Source organism: Ostrea edulis, chromosome 2 (genome assembly GCF_947568905.1).
Source record: "Ostrea edulis chromosome 2, xbOstEdul1.1, whole genome shotgun sequence".
NCBI lineage: Eukaryota > Metazoa > Mollusca > Bivalvia > Ostreida > Ostreidae > Ostrea > Ostrea edulis.
In genome coordinates this window covers 35,023,300-35,045,691 of record NC_079165.1, presented here as the reverse complement: position 1 = coordinate 35,045,691, position 22,392 = coordinate 35,023,300, and the positions used below count along the sequence as shown (strand labels likewise).

At 35.4% G+C, this 22,392-nt stretch overlaps 1 protein-coding gene across 5 annotated transcripts in view; it reads left to right on the top strand.

The window, feature by feature from the left end:
* LOC125682069 (uncharacterized) overlaps positions 1 to 22,392 on the top strand; it is a 67,866-nt gene that overhangs the window by 44,087 nt on the left and 1,387 nt on the right. For all 5 annotated transcript variants that reach the window (XM_048922459.2, XM_048922457.2, XM_048922458.2 and 2 more), the window contains 5 exons: positions 831 to 1,259; positions 2,124 to 2,411; positions 4,606 to 4,705; positions 6,383 to 6,511; positions 18,304 to 18,420. In XM_048922459.2, the coding sequence (XP_048778416.2) occupies positions 998 to 1,259; positions 2,124 to 2,411; positions 4,606 to 4,705; positions 6,383 to 6,511; positions 18,304 to 18,420 (896 nt within the window). In that variant the 5' untranslated portion in view covers positions 831 to 997. The remainder of the gene's footprint in view (positions 1 to 830; positions 1,260 to 2,123; positions 2,412 to 4,605; positions 4,706 to 6,382; positions 6,512 to 18,303; positions 18,421 to 22,392) is intronic.

The following is a 22,392-nucleotide window of genomic DNA, read 5'->3' as shown; positions in this document are numbered from 1 at the left end:
TATTCATGATAGTCTTTAAACAAAATTGTAATTATGCTTAGTTTGTCCTCTTTATTTTTTCTTTCACATGTCTGTATAGATCTACTAGGCTAGCATTTACTATGATTTAGTACTACAACATTCCCTCTGCATACTTGCACGGATTCAGAAGGGGTCTACCCCATGTAATTTATTTTTACCAGGGAATTACAACATAAGCCTATACTAGATATTTGGTACTAACACTGAGTATTTCACATCTGAACTGCATAAAAATGGACATTTTGCATATGATATAGACCCATCCACACTTTGCAAAAAGTAAAATGAGCTGTGTCACTTTGCAGGGTCAACCCAAAGGTCAAAAGGGAATAAAACAGTATTTCTCCCCTTTATTCGACAAAAATGTGTGGACATGCTGCAATAAATTAATTTACAGCTGTTTCATTTTTTTTTCTTTTAATGTGTGTACACGTAGTTGGGACTAGTTCCAGCATAGGACAATCCAAATAAAAGTTTTAAATTTATATGACAAAGTTACAAACCCATAAGCTACAAGGCCACTGAGCTTTTCCCCTCAAAGATGTCGGTTAAGGGTCTTAACATGCATTAAAAGTTTATCATTTACTTGATTTTTATTTTAAAAAGCTACAATAAAGCTCTGATAATCTGGTTTGGTTTTTAGGAATAAATTTTATGTGTCTACCATAATCATTTGTCAATTTACCTCTTCCATAGATAACTTTTTATTTGCCGATTAAACATTGGTAAAGTCACTTGTGTGGCTGTGCAAACTGTTTGATTGTGCGAGTTATCGTTCTTTGATCTTTTCGTTTTTTGGGGGGTTTCAGATTGTGATGGGATTCTCGGCGACCCTTGGGAACCAGACAAAACCTGGTTCACTTCCTCCATTCCAACCACTGAGATTATCAAAAACCAACCCAAGATTCCAAGCTTTGCTGCCAATACCGTCACGCCTTTAAATAAACCACAGGAATATGCCAAAATTCTAAACCTCATGCGTGAAGTTCGGAAGTCTCTGATGAAAAATCATGAAAAAAAAATTATTGTGAAATTGAAACAAAAGAAAAAGGAGAAACCAATTGTGAAGGTCCTCTCCCACAGGAAAAATGACGTCACTGTTGAGGTATCCCACACTCCCCGCCAGGACGAGCATCAAAAGATGCTGGATAAAATGCATGAAATTATGTCCGATGGGCGCTGGAAAATTCAGCTCAAACCGAAGGAGGCAAGACCGGGAAAGCATGGTCTTAAAAAAGGTTGGATGAATAACAGTACTTGTCGACTCAAGACTAATCTAAAGTTGTTGTGTATCTGATCTAATTATGTCTCCCCTCTTTCAGAGGGAGACATTGTTTTTGTACTTTCTGTCCGTCCGTCTGTTACAAAATCTTGTGAACGCTTCTCCTCCTATATGGCTTATAGGATAGACTTGAAACTTTGTACAATGCTTTATTGCCAGCTGTAGATGTGCATATTGTCGGGACAGGAGGATCCAATTATTTTCCTAACAGTTATAGTGGATCTAAGAGGGGTGGAGGATGTATAATAGCTTGTGAACACTTCTCCTATTATGGTTAATATCTGATAGATTTGAAACTTTGTACAATGCTTCATTGCCATTTGTAGAAGTGCATATTGCCGGGACAGAAAGATCTAATTATTTTCCTAAAAGTTATAGTAGATCTAAGAGGGATGGAGGATGTTAAAATAGCCTGTGAATGCTTCTCTTATATAGCTTATCCGATAGACATGAAACTTTTTACAATATTTCAATGCAATTTGCAGATGTGCATATTTTATGGACAGGAGGATCCAACTGTCTTCCTTAAAGTTATAGTGAATCTGAGGGGTGGAGGGTGTTAGATATCTTGTGAACACTTCCATGTGGTTTATCGGAGTTCATGTTGTCTCTGTTACTGCTCATGCTTTCTGCTTCATACTATGTAGTGCATTAAGTGGAAGGAATTGTAATTTGGAGCACTTTCAATTTGGGGAACTGGGGATACATTTGTTTTTCATAAAAACAATTTCTAATTGTTTTTTTTTTTTTTATTATTCTGTATTTTGAAAGATTTGGGTTTTAAAAAACTATTCTCTTTATATTAGGTTTTCAATTTCAGTCTCGTTCCATTATGATCAAGGACCAAAACCAGTGATAGATATCAAACCAACAGCAACGATCACCGATGACGACTACATTGCCAACGTCCAAAATAAAATAGAAAAGCAGATTTTAAGCAGCCAGATCTCTCCACAACATGATGACAACTTGTCCAACCTTTCCTTACTTGTAGACAAACTGAAAGCCCTGGCTAATAATGTGTCTACCACGCCTAAAAGCATACTCTCTACGACATCGAAGATTCGCAAGATGAGGATCAGGGATATACCACGTGATCTTTTGGAAGGTAAACACGGATAAAATATTTATTTTATATAGAGATGACAAAGTTAAACGGATTCGTCACGTTTGTTAATACATTGTATATATAATAAATTAATAATACCTCTTTAAACACCCTTCTTTTAACGGGCCATATTATGGTATTGACTTTCCCCGTCCGTCTGTACGTGTTAGTATTTTTGTTTTTTGTATCCGGGTCATACGAATACCTTTCACTTTGTGAAGCCTAAGACTATCTTATTGGGAAGGTGTGTTGCTAACCAAAAGAAGGTCAATGTGGCCTCGCTTTGGAATCGTAATTGATAATGTCACAACTTGCAAGCATAGATAAGCCTCATTCACACTTATAATGTCGTTCTGGACGGGTGTATCATGTACTCTGGCAAAGCACTTTATTCAAGACTGTAAACAAAGGTGCATGTTGAAGACAGTTTAAAATCGTTGATAACAATTATTCTGTTCTCCTAACACATAACTTCAAATTTTTGTACATATTTATGTATATATTTCACTTTGTTTATTTGCATACCTATATACATTCCCCTGACGTTACTTCATATTGATACATGGAATTTCTGTATTGTACCTCATGTACCATTTCCATTTTAGTTTGAGCGAATAAAATGAATGAATGAATGGCTTTATAAACAAACACTGGACACGTTTTTCTTTTTTCTTGGGGGGGGGGGGGGGGGGGGGGGTAGTGAAATTGTGGCATTTGAATAATCTATTTTGATCTATGCATACCTTTCCACTGAATAACCAATTGTTAGGAGTCCCGTGGGGATCCGGGTTAGAATAGGTCCTCAGTACCCCTTGCTTGTCGTAAAAGGCGACTAAATGGGGCGGTCCTTCGGATGAGACCGCAAAAACCGAGGCTCCGTGTCACAGCAGGTGTGGCACAATAAAGATCTCTCCCTGTTCAAAGGCCATAAGCGCCAAACATAGGCTTAAATTTTGCAGCCCTTGGCTTCACCGGCAATGGTGACGTCTCCATATGAGTGAAAAATTCTCGAGCGGGACGTTAAACAATACACAATCAACCAACCAGTTGTTTGGTGTTTTATGATATTATACGGTTCAGAATACAATGATTTTCATGGGAAAATGTGAAACCGATAATACAGGACAAATGCAAGGGAAAACAAAACTCTATTTGCTGTCATTTTTGTTGGTCTTTTTGTCCCCCGCCGCAACGCGGACGAGGACACAGAAATACCGGTGTCCGTACGTATGTGCGTCCGTTCTTCCCACTTGACTTTGTGGACACAACTCCCCTGAAACCGCTCAACGGATTTTGTTCACATTTTGTAGGATTGTTAGTAACCAAACATGTAGTTGAACATTTTGCGCCGCCATTTTGATTCGACAAATTTTACAGGAGTTATGCTACACTATAGGAGCAGTTTGTGGACGCAACTCCTCCGAAACAGCTCAATCAATTTTATTCAAATTTTGTAGGATTGTTAGTAACTATATGTAGTTGATCATGTTGCACCGTCATTTTAATTTGACAAATTTTACAGGAGTTATAGGACTTTTATTCTTTAACTTTTTTTTGCGGCTACGCGTATAGCAATCTATATTGTTAATATTAGATATCTTCAAGTGGTCTGTTTTATGTAAGTAGATATGATTTTTAGTGGAATAAAACTTCAAGAAATAGGTACTTTATATATATATATATATATATATATATATATATATGTATATATATATATATATATATATATATATATATGGTATCTTACGTAAACTTTCGAATTTGAAAGCTAATTGATCTATCATATATTTGAAATAAAATATGCCAAGTAGGCAAATATACAAAAATATGAAAAGTCTGATAAATTTTTCAAAAAGAAATACAATTTAGGATGTGAAATCCCTATTCAGTTAAGAGTCATGTCCATTTACATTAGTTTAATTTACTGTGACTGTTATGAGAGTGTGCCACTGCAAAATACAACTGCTAGCGATGCCATTTTTCTTGTCATGTGACCCAGAGTATGCTCAATAACGGTGACGTATTACATCCGAGGTTTTCTCTCAGGCTGAACGGTTGTCCAATTGCGTTTCCAGGCTAATCTAGTCTTTCTTTTCAGTTAGAACTCTAAATCATACGGCATATCTTGTAAAATGATACATTTATATATATTATTACATAATAATTAATGTACTGTCATTATTCCTTGTTTCAGACCAGGCAATGTGGATCGGAATGGTGACCGGATGTGGTCTCGCTGCCTTTTTTTTCGTTCTATGTTACATCATCGTAATGCTATACAGAGCCTTCAAACGGTCAGTACAAATTCTATGGTAATAGTTAATTTGAAAGTTGACCTCAACTTCACAGACTAGGAGTCCCGTGGGGATCCGGGTTAGAATAGGTCCTCAGTACCTCTTGCTTGTCGTAAGAGGCGACTAAATGGGGCGGTCCTTCGGATGAAACCGCAAAAACCGAGGTCCCATGTCACAGCAGGTGTGGCACGATGAAGATCCCTCCCTGCTCAAAGGCCGTAAGCGCCGAGCATAGGCCTAAATTTTGCAGCCCTTCACCGGCAATGGTGACGTCTCCATATGAGTGAAATATTCTCGAAAGGGACGTTAAACAATATTCAATCAATCAATCACAGACTAGGATGGAAATTTACCATATGCAGAGTTCCATGTGTTGAATAACCTTTCCTTTTATATGCTACGATTCCCTTTCCTTTTCGTTTGAATTACTGTTGACAATTCGCGAACATGTCCTAAATACCAGGTCTCCAGTAAAGATTGCAGTACCATCCGAACTAAGTAAAATAGATTCCCTGATCCTCTGAACAGCTCAAATCTAGTACGTAATAGACTAATATGTAGTGACTGTTTCTTTGCCAAACGTTCGGCATTTAGAAGTGAGAGTCGCGGGTCTTTCAAAAAAACTAAGGTTCCCTGTCACGACAGACCTAATTAGTGCGTAAATTTAAAAAATGATAAGGGGGAAAATGATAAGAAAAATATAAGAAGAAAGAAATTTAAAAATATTGCAATTGCTTCTGTGGTGGTCAGACGGGTTCGATCGCAGTTGGCCAGATATCTCAGTTGGTAGAGCACCTGACTGGAGATTCCAGGGTGGGGGGTTCGAATCCCAGTCTGATCAGTTGCATTTCTCGCTTCCTGTTACATTTGCATGAAATATTTTTACCATTTACTCCTGCGGTTTATTACAGACACGTTTAGAACGTTCATTTTCCGTATAATTGACACACAAAGTAAGATATTTTCACATTCAAAGTAAGATATATTTGCTGCCCCTCTTATTTATAGTAACATTAGATGGTAACAATGTAAGTTTGAAGAGTTGAATTAAGTCATTGTAGTGAAGGACGAACCAACTCCAACCTCCCATTTTTGGGGATTTTGAAGTTCGAGTAAAAAATGATCTCATAAGTGTTTTATTATTATTTATTTTTTTAAATCAGATACCCCCCCCCTCTCTCTCTCTCTCTCTCTCTCTCTCTCTCTCTCTCTCTCTCTCTTTTCAAGATTTTTTTTTGACAGTTATAAAGTCAACCTCTCCTCCAGCTGCATGGCACTCCTCCCCATACTTTCTTTGAAACTAACAGTAGTATTATATGGTATAGCTTTCTGAGGGGCAGTCTCTTTCGAACTCTGAAGAAAAGAAGTTAGTCCTAACCTGACTGGCTAAAAAGTCTCTCTCTCTCTCTCTCTCTCTCTCTCTCTCTATATATATATATATATATATATATACATGTAACACGGTCGAAATATTTCTACAAAGTGTTTAGAGGTTTTTATATATATATATATATATATATATATATATATATATATCTGTGTGATATCAACTCCGATCTACATTTTAAAAGGTTTTTTAACACGTGGTTGAAATGATTAAAAATGAATTTAGGAATATTGTTTTTACCCTATATTGACACTTCTCTTATCTGTACAACATTGTAACATATTTTCCAGAAAACAAAATGGCAGTAACACAGTCTTGGATTTGAACTTCAACTGTCCGCCGGATAATTACAAGGACCGCCAGTATTCTACCCTTTCTCAAGTGCACGACCCCAAAACCGGCAGAAAATACGTTGTGTTGTAAGTAATGATGCAGTAATTACAAAATGATTTATCACATTAGTAGTCGTAGTTTTAATTTTTATATATATATATATATATATATATATATTCAAATCACTAGCGCTTTCTGGATTTTAATGTCCATCCTCAGGTACATTGGACAGTTGGTATGGGGGACCCTTAATACAAATGTGTCCAAATCATTTATTTATATGGTAAAGGCATGGAAGAGTGTCCTCCCCTGAAAATCTGTAAAAAATGTTAAAGTTTTCCTCAGATATATTTCCGTCAAAAATTCCATACTTCAGGTGCCTGTGGAATAGATACCCTTTTAATACATTTTCAGATATTGTGGTTTAGACAAAAATATAGTGACAATGAGTTGTTTTTTGGTTGTTTTTCCCCCCATTGTATTTGTTTTACCGAATAAGGTGTCAGTGATCCCATGGTTAGTAAAGCAAAGACAGCCACTATCAATTTATGATGTGGTGTTTCTAGCCTAATGTTTTTCATTTACGTGACCAGGGTCACCGTGGACCATCGTCACGTTACCATGGTGAAAAGATTCAGTAACGCATGGGTTCCAGATTTTTGAAGCGATCGATCTCTTTATTTTTCTCAAAAACAACATAAATGAGGTTTCTTTGTCTAAAACATATCGCACGGAACGCACAGACGTATTAAGAAACATAATATGCTTTATACTCTGAATGAAAGTAGTTACTTTTCTCAAACACTTGTGTTTAATATCGAGTACCTAAGAAAATTCGCACGGATGTTTGCTTCATGAGCTGAATTCAAGGTTTGAAATAATTTGAGAAAGAACCATGATAATGTTTCATAAGAATATAAAAAGACAGTTAATTTTTTACTAAATTGGGGTTCGTTATTTTGGCGAAATGCTTGAAAATGAAAATAACGTAGGGTGAAAAGATGGAAGATGTAGCGTTATCAATGTGAAAAGATATCAAAGATTCCCATATTGATTAATATCATCCAGTAAATTCACAATTTTTAAGTTTTTCTGTCGCATATTATATTCTGATTTATGGAATGAATCTATTTTTCTTTTCGTAGCGCATGATACATAAGTTTGCCTTCCATTACAAATTACAAATAATTGCTACAAATAAGATGAATTGTTGGCACATGTATAATGTGAAAGTACATCTTTTAAAGGATGTCAAGGTGCGATATTTTTTACTTTAATCTTAGCCTTACTTTAAATCAGACAGAAATCCCAACATACAATAACTTAACTAAGAGCTTAGCTGTACTGTAATTTCCACGGAACCATACTACAACTTCCAAACCACGAACATAGAAAAGCAACAATTTTGTAACAATTATTCAATGATGAAAACATAAGAAATGCAACATTAAATAAATCAAACATAATCGATGTGTCAAAATCAGAGACAGATCCAAAATTACAGGGAGGGGGGTTACATATTAGCCAAAATACTCAGCCACTTTGTCATATCGAAATGATACTACTTGTGGGTATATAATTTAAACATATAAATTGCTGAAACGTGTCGGTATCTTTATCAAAACTACTTCAACGGAGGTTTTCAAGAGGATTCATATTTTCCTTTTTTCATTTTCCACAATCCGGAAGACAAGCCCCTGTGGCTAAATCTACCTCATTTTTGCCCAAACTGCAACAATTTCTTTTTAAAATCGTGATAAGTGGGGGTGGGGGTGGGGTGGGGGGCTAGCGTTCGTGCATCTACACATGGGTTCATTTCATAACTTAAAGATTACTTTCTTCCCATTCGCCACACCACTATCAAAAAATGGGGGTGGGGGGGGGGGATGTCAAACAATATATCTTAAAGTGGATAAGAAAATAAATGAAAAAACAAATGGGGTATCCCCCTCCTTGAGTCTGTCACGACTTTGTGCCTTATATTTCAAGGGAAAGTTCACAACTAATTTTCAAATACGCGAAAACAAAAGGAAAGACTAACGAAAGTAAATACTCGGTTGATTAACAACGATTTTACAAAAGGCATGGAATTAAAGTGTCGAAAGAACCTCGAGTGCTATTTCAAGACACTCGGCCCAGAGAGATTCGATTCAGAAATATAGATATATGTGAAACTCTGTAGCGCGGGGAGGGGGGTGGTGTAAAGTTCTGACCTTTAATCAACTACATGTAACTTCATTGCTCAAAATTACCTGTTATTGGTAAAAAATTCCAAAGAGGAAAGCGGTGTCAAATCTGATTTCGCATATGAGAATGATTTGATATTTCTTAAGAGAGTGGGATCGAAGATCTTTGGGTGGAATCGGGGATAAGGGAAACACTCAATAAAACAACATAATTCAAAGGTAAGTTGAATATCATTTAAACAACACATCAAGCATTTGAGACCAATGAGCACACGAAGCTGACTTTGGACGGCAACCTGCAGTGTAGAAGCTCGAATCTCCTACATGTCATGAGCTTGGAGGTTTCAAATAACACAAAAGATGTAAAGGAACAAACTTCCTCATTGTCAGAAGACGACATGAAGAAAAGCATTGAACGAATGGGTCCTAATTAAGAAAAGTTACCGAGGTACAGGCAGATTCACCTGTAACTACAAGTAACTATATGGTTTCCATATAATTTCATTTTCGTTGTGCCAACGATTCTGATTGACTGCGTTTTTAGCTCACCTGAACCGAAGGTTCAAGTGAGCTTTTCTGATCGCTTTTTGTCCGTCGTCTGTCTGTCCGTCTGTCTGTCTGTCTGTTAAACTTTTCACATTTTCGACTTCTTCTCCAGAACCACTGGGCCAATTTCAACCAAACATGGCCAAAAGCATCCTTGGGTGAAGGGCTTTCAAGTTTGTTCAAATGAAGGGCCATGTCCCTTTCAAAGGGGAGATAATCACAAAAATGCAAAAATAGGGTGGGGTCATTTAAAAATCTTCTTCTCAAGAACCACTGGGCCAAAAGAGCTGAAATTTACCTGAGAGCTTCCTGACATATTGCAGATTCAAGTTTGTTCAAATCATGGCCCCCGGTGGTAGGATGGGGCCACAAGGGGGGATCAAAGTTTTACATACAAATATATAGGGAAAAACTTTAAAAATCTTCTTCTCAAGAACCACTAAGCCAGAAAAGCTGAGATTTACATGAAAGCTTCCTGACATAATGCAGATTCAAGTTTGTTCAAATCATGGGCCCCGGGGGTTGGATGGGGCCACAATAGGTAGCTGCAATAATGTAGCCCTATCCAATTTTTTTTATTCTGACGTTTTCGGGATAGGGCTACAATTCCATAGGATCTCCGTAATGGTGCAAAATAATTTTATGAATAGCCGACAATAAACTCTGTGTATTAGTCCCAAATGTTGTTTACACCAAAAGGAGTACCAACTTTGTGCTCGGGCATGTCTAATAAAGGTGTTTTTCATTAAATATAATGTACAGCATGCAAAATTCTTCGTCTGCTCCGCCATGCTTGTTATCGCGAGATCTCGTAGGTGGATCTAATGAAAAGCCTAAACATTGACAATCAGCGCGAAAATGTAGTTACTCGAGCCACTTCGACAAAGAAAGGAAAATCATATTGCTGCAGAAAGAATTTACACTCTGCTGTTCGGTTTTTAACTTGATATTCAATTCAAACCTTTTCAATACCGACGAAATAGCTTTCGCCTCCATACTTGTCCATTGAGTAAATACTACCTTATATGGCATATGCAAATGACTTGACAACCGGAAGTTGAAACTTCAGCACATCAAACATGGCGCACAAATATGAATCGAGAAATTGGAATTTATCGAAATTGTTGAAAACGGTACAATAGAGCCTCACAAATCTAAAGTTGCAGGTTGTAAATTTATATATTGACTAAGAAACATATTATATCATTTTATTTACGTAAAGAAAGTCAGGAAATGTTTAGAATGAGCGCAAATGTTGCGGGAGTGAATCACTCCCGCATTTGCACCATTACGGAGATCCTAAGGAGTTGTACCCCTCTCCCTAAAAAAAAAAAAAAAAAAAAAAAAAAATCAGAGAAGGCTACATTATTGCAGCTAACAATAGGGGATCAAAGTTTTACATACAAATATATAGGAAAAATCTTTTAAAATCTTCTTCTCAAGAACCACTGAGCCAGAAAAGCTGATTTTTACATGAAAACTTTCTGACATAGTACAGATTCAAGTTTGTTCAAATCATGGCCCCCGGGGGTAGGATGGGGCCACAAGGGGGGATCAAAGTTTTACATACAAATATATAGGGAAAAACTTTAAAAATCTTCTTCTCAAGAACCACTAAGCCAGAAAAGCTGAGATTTACATGAAAGCTTCCTGACATAATGCAAATTCAAGTTTGTTCAAATCATGGGCTCCGGGGGTTGGATGGGGCCACAATAGGGGATCAAAGTTTTACATACAAATATATAGGAAAAATCTTCTTCTCAAGAACTACTGAGCCAGAAAAGCTGATTTTTACATGAAAACTTTCTGACATAGTGCAGATTCAAGTTTGTTCAAATCATGGCCCCCGGGGGTAGGATGGGGCCACAAGGGGGGGGGGGGATCAAAGTTTTACCTACAAATATATAGTTAAAATCTTTTTCTCAATAACCACTGAGTCAGAAAAGCTGATATTTACAAGAAAACTTTCTGACATAGTGCAGATTCAAGTTTGTTCAAATCATGGCCCCCGGGGGGTAGGATGGGGCCACAAGTGGGGGGGGGGGGGTGGGTCAAAGTTTTACATACAAATATAGGAAAAAGCTTTAAAAATCTTCTTCTCAAGAACCATTGGGCCAAAGAAGTTGACATTTACATGAAAGCTTTCTGACATAGTGTAGATTCAAGTTTGCAAAGGGTAGTTTGGGTCATAATAGGGACTAAGGTTTTACATGCAAATATATATGGAAAGTCTTCAGATATGGGCCAAGGTGACTCAGGTGAGCGATGTGGCCCATGGGCCTCTTGTTGTTAATCGTTTCATTGACGAGAAGGAATGCAGAGTTAACGAATAGATTTCAGTTATTCTAGAGCTTGTCTGCAAATGATAAGGATGTTTTTGGTTGGATAGTGGTATATCGCGAAAAAAAACGGTAGGAAAACCTATGTATCATGCGCTACGAAAAGAAAAATATATTCATTCTTTAAATCAGAATATGATATGCGACAGAAAAACTTTAAAATTGTGAATTTACGGGATGATATTAATCAATTTGGGAATCTTTGATATCTCCTCACATTGGTAACATTTTCCATCTTTTCACCTTGCGTTATTTTCATTTTCAAGCATTTCGCCAAAATAACGAACCCCAATTTAGTAAAAAAAATTAATTGTCTTTTTATATTCTTATGAAACATTATCATGGTTCTTTCTCAAATCATTTCAAACCTTGAATTCAGCTCATGAAGCAAACATCTGTGCGAATTTTCTTAGGTACTCAATATTAAACAGTAAACACGAGTGTTTGAGAAAAGTAACTACTTTCATTCAAAGTATGGAGCATGTGCTGTTCTTAATACGTCTGTGCGTTCCCTGCGATATGTTTTAGACAAAGAAAACTCATTTATGTTGTTTTTGAGAAAAATGAATAGACCAATCGCTTCAAAAATCTGGAACCCGTGCGTTACTGAATCTTTTCACCATGGTCACGATGGTCCAAGGTGAAAGTCATACCTATCCTTAAATTTCATATCATCCATTGTTTGTGATTGTTATATATTTTTAGTGCCGTCTGTTCGCGTATGAATATATACATTCCACGACCGACCTCAAATAAACAAATTCGATAAAAAAAAAAAATATAGTCAGGATACCCTTTCTAAAGACTTTCATCTGAATTGGGGGACTTGTAAGTTTTCTCTACTTGGAATTAATTTTGATGTAGAGTTACAGAACATGTCTAAATTAAATTATCAGCCAAAGTTAAGCAGAATAAAATCAATCTTAAATCAATGGGAGTAAAGACATTTGACACCAATAGGAAAAATTACTGTTATCAAAACTCTGGTCTTGCCTCTATTAAATCATATTTTTATGGCAATTTCAAATCCCGATGACAGCTATAGTAAAGAATTAGATTTTAAGACTCTCTTATGAGTAGCCATGAAATATAAGGTGATTCCACCCGAGGGTTGCAAAAAAGCTGTGAAACCCGAGGCTTTGCCGAGGGTTTTACCGCTTTTTTGCAACCCCGAGGGTGGAATCACCTTAATATTTCATGGCAACTCATAACTAGAGAGTATTTTTCTCTCATATTTCTAGAGTTTTCCGTTTTCCTTGTGCCTAGCGACGCCATTTTGAGAAATTCCCAATTAATTAATTTTTCGCTGTACATTAAAAATAACACCAGAATCGAATTCTACGACCCTCATTTTGGCAACTACGTTGCCGACAAAAAATCGGCCGACGAGTGTATAAGTGAATTGTATTAGAGTTATTCCTCTTTGAATAAATCAATAATCAGGGTGATGCGTGACGTAACTCGACAGTCCATCAGCGCGAAACATTTTGACAGACCTAATCAGAATATGAATCCACAGCTGTACGTTTTTTTTCTTAGAGGAGCATTGATATTGATATTAATTGAGCAGTTATTTAATGACGAGTGTGTGAAGAGAGATTCCAAGTGGTTTTTGTTGGTGGATATATGGACATGGCTAGACTTTCGTTTTCCACGCGTGCAAGAACTCGAGTCTCATGGACATTGAAGGCACTTATTTCACCTGAGACACGGACAGTAGACGTTGACAGAGTGAATGTGGAGGTAGGCCTAGAACTAATAGACCGTGTGGGCTGGGTTTCTGTGAACTGGCTTAGGGCCTAATGCACAGGCTGACATAGGTGTATGATGAATTTGTGACTATTGTTGACTATTTTTTGTACAAGAGCTTTGCAGACGCTAGTGTTCGTCAATCGAGGCGAGGTAAGTTGCAAGCTAGTTGTGTGTTGATTATGACGTCACGGGATATGTAAGATAAACGTCACGTGATATGAAAGATTATAAGACTCTCTTATGAGTAGCCATGAAATATAAGGTGATTCCACCCGAGGGTTGCAAAAAAGCTGTGAAACCCGAGGCTTTGCCGAGGGTTTTACCGCTTTTTTGCAACCCCGAGGGTGGAATCACCTTAATATTTCATGGCAACTCATAACTAGAGAGTATTTTTCTCTCATATTTCTAGAGTTTTCCGTTTTCCTTGTGCCTAGCGACGCCATTTTGAGAAATTCCCAATTAATTAATTTTTCGCTGTACATTAAAAATAACACCAGAATCGAATTCTACGACCCTCATTTTGGCAACTACGTTGCCGACAAAAAATCGGCCGACGAGTGTATAAGTGAATTGTATTAGAGTTATTCCTCTTTGAATAAATCAATAATCAGGGTGATGCGTGACGTAATCAGCGCGAAACATTTTGACAGACCTAATCAGAATATGAAGCTTTTTTTTTCTTCTTAGAGGAGCATTGATATTGATATTAATTGAGCAGTTATTTAATGACGAGTGTGTGAAGAGAGATTCCAAGTGGTTTTTGTTGGTGGATATGGGCATGGCTAGACTTTCGTTTTCCACGCGTGCAAGGACTCGAGTCTCATGGACATTGAAGGCACTTATTTCACCTGAGACACGAACAGTAGACGTTGACAGAGTGAATGTGGAGGTAGGCCTAGAACTAATAGACCGTGTGGGCTGGGTTTCTGTGAACTGGCATAATGCACCGGATGACATAGGTGTACGAGGAATTTGTAACTATTGTTGAGTGTGCAGTAATTGTTTAAGGAATGTATATATTTGTGTCCGGTCACATACACCTGGAGATGATCAGGGACATTACAATCTGTCATTTTTTGTACAAGAGCTTTGCAGACGCTAGTGTTTGTCAATCGAGGCGAGGTAAGTTGCAAGCTAGTTGTGTATTGATTATGACGTCACGGGATATGTAAGATAAACGTCACGTGATATGAAAGATAGAAATATCTTACATACCTTTCTTTCATAGAATATCTGTATCTTACATACGTAGATATGAGAGAAAGAAATATCTTACATACCTTTCTTTCATAGAACATACGTAGATATGAGAGAAAGAAATATCTTGCATACCTTTCTTTCATAATGTATGCTGTATGCCCGAGAGGGCCCTAATTTGGAAATAAATCATATTCTATTCTATTCTATTCATAGAATATCTGCAATCTAATTGAAATTAGATGTTAGATCCGCTTGCATACTCGCTACACAAACATCTAATAAACATCCCGTGGAGGGTCACGTCAGAGGTCAAATTCGATTGACCAATGAAATCACCGCTGGCAAAATCATTGAATGTTTGTTGAAGCCGATAAGTCTAGAGTGATACCGAATTTGACCTCTGACGTGACCCTCTATGGGATGTTTTTAGATGTTTGTGTAGCGAGTATGCGAGCGGATCCAACATCTAATTTTAATTAGATTGAGAATATCTGTATCTTACATACGTAGATATGAGAGAAAAACTATTCTTTTCTTTCTTCAATGTGGAATCATTCTCAACATAGAATTAAAAAAAGAAGTAATTGTAAAGCAATATGAGGATGGTGGGTTAAAAATGATCAATGTAAAGGTTTTTATAGCCTCTTTAAAATTGTTTTGGATGAGACAACTCCTTTTTTCAGATAGGGGTTTGCATAATTTCATACCAAATTTAGGTCTGAATAAAGTTACTACATGTGGAATAGAATACATAAAAAAAATAAAGTCATCGCTGAAAAACAAATTTTGGGTTGATGTATTTGATTCTTGGATTGAGCTACAGCATAAACAAAATCCATTTACAGTAACAGCAGACACTCCAATATTTTACAATTCTAACTTTCTTGTGGGTAGGAAAGCATTTCTTAATAAATCCATGTTTCACAATAATATTGAATACCTTAATGACCTTATTGATGGAGAGGGTTTGTTCCTGACTTATGAATCTTTCTGTAACATTTATCCAAAAAGTGAAAATTAATTTTTTAGAATATATGAGTGTTATAAATGCTATTAAAGCATGGATGAAAAAAAGTTAAGTTTGATAAAAAAAAAAATCAATTAAATTAACAAACCCTCTGATTATATCGAGTATATATACTCTTCTACAATGCAAAAAATCAAGACCATTTTATACTCTTCTCAATCAAAACTGCACAGAACCTACTGGTATGAAATATTTGAATTAAATGACACAGAATGGAAAATTATTTTCAGATTGCCCTTTAAAGTTACAAGTAATTGTAAACTTCAATGGTTTCAATACAGAATTCTGAACAAAATTTTAGCTTCAATCTCATACTTATTCAAAATCAAAATTAGAGATGATAAGAATTGTACATTTTGTCAGATAGAAGAAGAAACAATTGAACATTTGTTTTGGGAATGTGATAGTGTTCAGCATTTCGTAAGAGAATTTGAAGTTTGTTTTGAACATAAAACCAATTTTCAAATATCAATAGCAAAAAATAATTTTATTTTTGGGTTTTTGGATGAAAAGAAAACTATACAAAATAATCTTGTTCTTTGGCTGAAATATTATATCTACACTATGAGATGTAAAGGGAAGACACTGAATGTAAATGTTGTAAATGGTGTCAATGGCGAATCTTTTAGTACTAATTCAAAAATATTTGATACAGTTCATTCCTTCATTGAAAAAAGTCGAAGATTCAGTATTTAATATTCTTGTGCAAAATGTATGTAAATATGTACTCACTCAATACTTCACTGTAAAGCTAAACATACATGTACTTCTGAATCCAAAATATTGTATGTATTAATTGTTATTCTTAACTTAACCGGCACATAGTCATATCCTCCCTTTTTATAATTGTTTATTTTTTCATTTATTTGTCTTCTTCTTCAATCTTTTGTTATATTTTCATGTACTATATTAATTTTGTCATAACTACCTTTGACCTATGGAAAGGGCTTATATAGGCATTGTGCCTGCTGCCTAATCCCATTTATGTATGTATTTTCTATATGTATATACAACATGAATAAAATACTGTTGAAATCGAAATCAATGTAAATGTTGGGATATTGCTAATGAATACATTTTATGAAACTCAGAGACACAGTGCATATAGAAATGGCGAAAAAGATTTGATTGACACCTGCTGGAACCACTGGAATCAATTATTTCATCGAGTGTTTTTTTTTTCCTTAAAAAAAAATAAATTTCAATATATATGTACCTTTAATATATTAGATAATGACTATGCATCTCTCTTTTCTTTTTCTTTTTTTTTCTCTCTCTCTCACTCTCAGAAAAGAATATATACATATACCATTACCTTTGGTAGCTTGTTATAAACATTTTGTACAAGTTTCTTTGCAGAATGTATATATATATAAGTAACTGTAAGTATATGTTTAAAAAAAAATATATATATAAAAACCAACCAAAAAACAAATGCGTTAAAGCAGCGTGCAGTGGCATGTAGATCAACTTGCAATTCCATATTCATTTTTGTTAGGATGGTTTATTTTATGCGTTTAGAGTTTGTCCTTCTTGGACTAGTTCCCTTTATCATCGTTCAGATATGGAAACCATTACCAAATACGGTGACAAGTTAAGCTACGCGGGTTATGATTTTATTTCTGCAATGATTGCTACCTTCATCTTCCGATGAAACAACAAAAAAAGTATTTTATTATCATTATTCTTATTTTTTTTATTCATTTATATAGCGCAAAATTACATATATAGTTTCCATGCGCTTTACCTGCAAGAGCTATAAAGTTGTTTAAATAATGCAAGATAATCGAAAGTTAGTAGAAAGGCGAGTTTTCATTGAGTGACCAAAACGTATCAATTCTGAAATTCCCAATTTATTTTTGGCCTGATTTCACCGTGGCCAAAACGTCATTTGGATAAAACCATTCCTACGCATTCTTGGTTGAGACAAATTTACACGAAATTTTCTGTGTTGAAGTGTTTGACCAAGTGGTAGGGGATTTGACCGAATGTTATACATATTTCAAACCAGAATTTATTGCGTCACCAGATATATATATAATATAGCACGGAAATAGCAATGAACTCTTAAATGAACATAACTGCCCTAAGTGAAGATATATTTAATATAAAGCACAGAAAATTTCACTTTAATTGGATACCCACTTCCGCCCCTACCCGGGGTTGAACTCACGACCTGCGGAACCAAATCTCCTAGCAGCATGTAAACAGCGCACTAGACCGCTCGATCATCTTGGCAAGTCTTATAAAACTTGCTTTCGATGACGATGGAATTCTCGCCACGCTGTCACACGCTACACGGTCATTGAGAATGGAAATGGGATACAGTTATTTAACGTACATTTAAGAGGATCATACATGATACACATTGCATTCGAAATATTTTATATAATGCACGGAAATAGCAATGAACTCTTAAATGAATATAACTACCCTAAGTGAATATATATATATATAAAGAATTATATGCATAAAAAAAATATGAGTCACTCTTGCCCCTCCTCACGGTCATCTCCACTGTCCATGGTAAATTGCAGTAAAAGGTTGGTTGTGTTTTGCGTTAAGAACGATTGTATCTGCGTATATAGGAATGGTTGTATCTAAATGGCGTTTAGCCACGGTGGATATTGGGAAAATCAAATGCTATATTCCATGTGCAGTAGAATATAACGTTCTATTTTTTCTAAATAGTTGGATATCAGCCAATCAGAAGGCAGGGAATTATTCGATCATATAATAATATCTATCATTTGTATCATACATTTAGTGTCAGTCAGGCTGACTTAACGTAGTCGACGTCCATACATTTGTGCTTTTTACGATGACAGAATGGATGATTCCAAGAATTATTCCATAACGAGCTCCGACTCAAGTTCCGAGGAAGAAATTTACAACGCATCTTATCACAGTCCTGTCAAGAAATCCGGCCATCACCACAGCAGCAGGTAAGCCGCAGACATACTGACAGACAGGCATTCAGTTCAGAAAGTCTTGTAATATTAATATTCACTATAGACCTCACCTTACGGGACTAGTACACCTCAGGGCTCATCCATACTGGGGCCTATTCGAAATACAGTATATTTGAATGTTACATTATGATTCCGACCTTGATCTGCAAGAAATGACCTTGATTGAGTGTCAAAAATCATTTCCTAGACCATTTATCAATACGCTGTAAATCATTGGTATGTGATTGTGTCACACTTGCTACATCATCTATGAGAACATCATCAGGAAGTATCATCAACAATATACAATAGAAATAGGAAAGGTCGCAATACGGACCCCTGGGGAACACCTGTATATACTACTTTAGGGGGAGATGTAAAACCATCTACATGTATCACAACTTTTTGTTGTCTATCCGTCAAATAATTCAATCCAACCTAAGTCGGTTCCACTTATACCATACTTTTGCAGATTAATAAAAGACCTTTATGCCAGACTTTATCAAATGCCTTTGATATGTCACAAAAGATGAATTTTACATCTTTGCCTTTGTCAAGAGTGGATATAATAGTATCATATATTTCAATAAGTTTATTGACAATTGAGTCTTCAGGTTGGAAACTAGACTGATATTTGTAAATTACATCATATATACATGTATGATTCGTCAGGGAAACATTTTCAAATTAAGAGGAATGTTTTTCATCTAAAGTGTTTTTCTATCATTGTTCAGGGTACTCTATTATTTGCACATTAAATTCGTACCTTGAGTTTTTTGTTCCAAATGACTGTTACCTCCAATATTGCGTTATTACGAAATTATGACCTGTATACGAAGTTTAACTTTTTTCTCTCAATGACCTTGACCTTCTCAAAATGGCTTTAGGTGAGAGTCATTACACACCCTTAGATCATAAACAGTCCTTTTGTAAAGTATAACCATTCACTGCCTCTTTCTTTCGAAAGCTTTAAATGATCCGATGTTCATGTAAAATCATTTTTGTACAAAATTAATTCAAAGTACATGTAGATAAATTAGTTTTAAAGTTATCAACTTTCCCTTAATTACATGCTTGAAAACATTTGCATGTAAAAGAAAACAGTGAGATGATTATTTAAAAAGTAAATAGCGGGTACGCATAAATTACACAATGTACTGTTAGGCGTCTATAAATAACCCCACGCGGGTCAGAGGAATCCCAACATTAGGTATACATGTATATACGTAAAGGATATAAGCCAAAACTGTCCATTCTGTGAGAGAAAGAACTGGTCGAGGCCCGTATGGCTGAGATCAGTTCTTTCTCTAACAGAAAGGACAGTTTGAGGCTTATATCCTACTTAAAACATTGCATCTTTTGTTCTAAGAATGGACAGGCTCAGGTAAACCCATTGACAATGAAAATTAGGAATAAAGCTATTTTTGAATAGTCTGACAATATAACCAGTCTTGCGTAGAAGTCTGTTTCTTTTGTTCACTTATTGAACAGTGTCAGGTAAGTAGTCTTGTACTGCAGGTTTTATATTCACTCGCTCTATAGCACTGAGCCATATCAAAATGTCGTCCTCTGATAGGGAGAGCATTTTCATTGTATATTCAAAATTTAAGGATTTTAATGAAAGTACTGCAAATATTATCTTAATGAGTGTTATATTATGGATATGGAGGGTGAGAAAGTTATGGAGCCAAATTTTGATCTGAAAAGCATTGTGTTTTCGAATATTTGGATGAGGAAATAACGCCAGCCAAAAGAACCCAATACGCCCATCTTGTGAAATGAAATTATTCATGAAAGCGAAAATAGTAATTCAGAATTAGGATATGCTAATAAAGAAAACATAAAAAAAAAAAAGCGTTGTGAAGAAGTTTCGGAATGTGCCTCTGAATCCAGAGAAATTCAAATACAGTATGGAAATATGTCTTTCAAATTTAAGATTTTATGTGATATGATAATGGCTAATGGAATTTTTAATAAAAAAAATGTGAATCTTAAAATTGAAGCAGAGAATTCTACTATTAAACGGGAAATATCGTTTTAAGTGTTTTAGTGATTTTTCCTATAGCTGTGTTGATTCTTGTTGGGGATTTAAAATTAAATTTGTATCTCTTTGACAAACGTATTGTCTTTCTCTTATTTTCAGCCTACCTGTAGACGTCTAATAAGTTATTGGGTTTACCTGGCACTGTCCAATAAGTTGACAATTACTGTCCGTTATTTTTAAGAACGGACAGTATGTCCATTCTTAAAAATAATGGACAGCAATTGTCAACTTATTGGAAACGTACAGGTAACCTTTTCACTACAAGTGGACTTTCTTCTATATAAAAGCCTAAAAAGACAAAGGATTGTGTAACAAATTTTTTTTAAATGTAAATCAAACGCAATTCCAACTGTCTAACTTTAAGGCTGAAAGAGCGTAAAACAACGAATTACTAAGAGGTATTTGATATTAATATTTCTCTTAAACTTGAGGCACGGTACTGATAAAACAAAATACACATCGTTACAGATGAACTGAAAGTCTGAACTGAACACGTGACTATTACTTGAAATGGCCGTGTGACGTTTGTTTGTAACCATCGATTTAGAATCAAATAATTCTGGTTAAAACAGGTGAAATAATGTATGACATGTCGTACAGCCGCATAAATACGTACGTGCGATGATTTAACAGCGTATTAACAAGGTGGAAAAAAATTGTCGAAATTCGGACCATACAACTTTAAAGTTATGATCTCGAAACGATTGCACAGATAGGCGGACGGACGGACAGGATGTGTCAATACACTGAAAAAGGTACACTTAGTACAGAAGGGAACGGTACATAGGGTTAATTAGACACATTAAGGGGTTAATTAGACTATGTGGGTTTCTAATTCAGAATATTTTTTTTCGTAGTTATATAAACTTATAGGTCACTCTTATCCCTTTGTAATGTAAAGTATTTTTCATCTTACTTTGAATGGTTTTAAAAATATGACCTTTGAAGATGAATAGGATAAAAGTGTCCATTTACCCCATGTGATTGGGGTAAATGGTCAGTGCTAAAAGTTAAGCACAGCGTTTTTGGATTTGTCATTTCGAGTACATATACATATATACAGTATACACTTTAAGAATGTATTTCCTCATTTTATTTTGCTTCAAAATTCCATTATAATTTGAGACAAAAGATACTAAAAATATTGTTTTCACAAACCCATTTACTTTAGATATTCTATTGTAATTTTGTATATAAATTAAACATATACTCATAATTCAAAACACACTTAAAACTAACATTAAAAGAACCAAACATAAGCCTTTAATTATTCAAATCAAAAAAATCAACAAACTTATGCAGATGACGAACCTAATTCATAGTAGCAGTCTTCAAATTGAGTACTTTTATCCAGAGCTTTGAACTTAGTCATTTTCCCCGCTTTAACATTTCGAAGAGCTTTACTTAATGATTTACTATCCCATTTTCCTTGTGTAGGTGTCCCAATCTAATATTAAAACTATATCTTCTCTAACCGTCCTTCTCCAATGTAACTGTATTAGTACACAAGAGAAGATCTGATTTTAATTAGATTGGTAGGTGTCCAGTTCTTTTTCTTTCTGGCCATTAGATCTACAATGTTTTGCAAATATAAAAAATATGTTGAATACCCCTAAAAATCCCAAACAAGCATCAGAGTATTTTTCATAGATACCCTTTATTAGGCAGTTTAAATAGTACATTTATTTCACAAAAAGTACATATGTAAGTGTTATTGTGATTTGGAAATTGCATTTTATTATTTCATTAACAAAATCAAAGTTTATATATGGAAATTATATTTCATGAGAGAAAACTTTATTTAAATTTCGCGGGTTTTACACTATGTCCAGATACCCCAACACTTTAGGGTAAGTGGACACTGCTAATATGAATGGGACTGTTTTAATTAATCTAGACAAATTATTTGACCAAATAGGTCT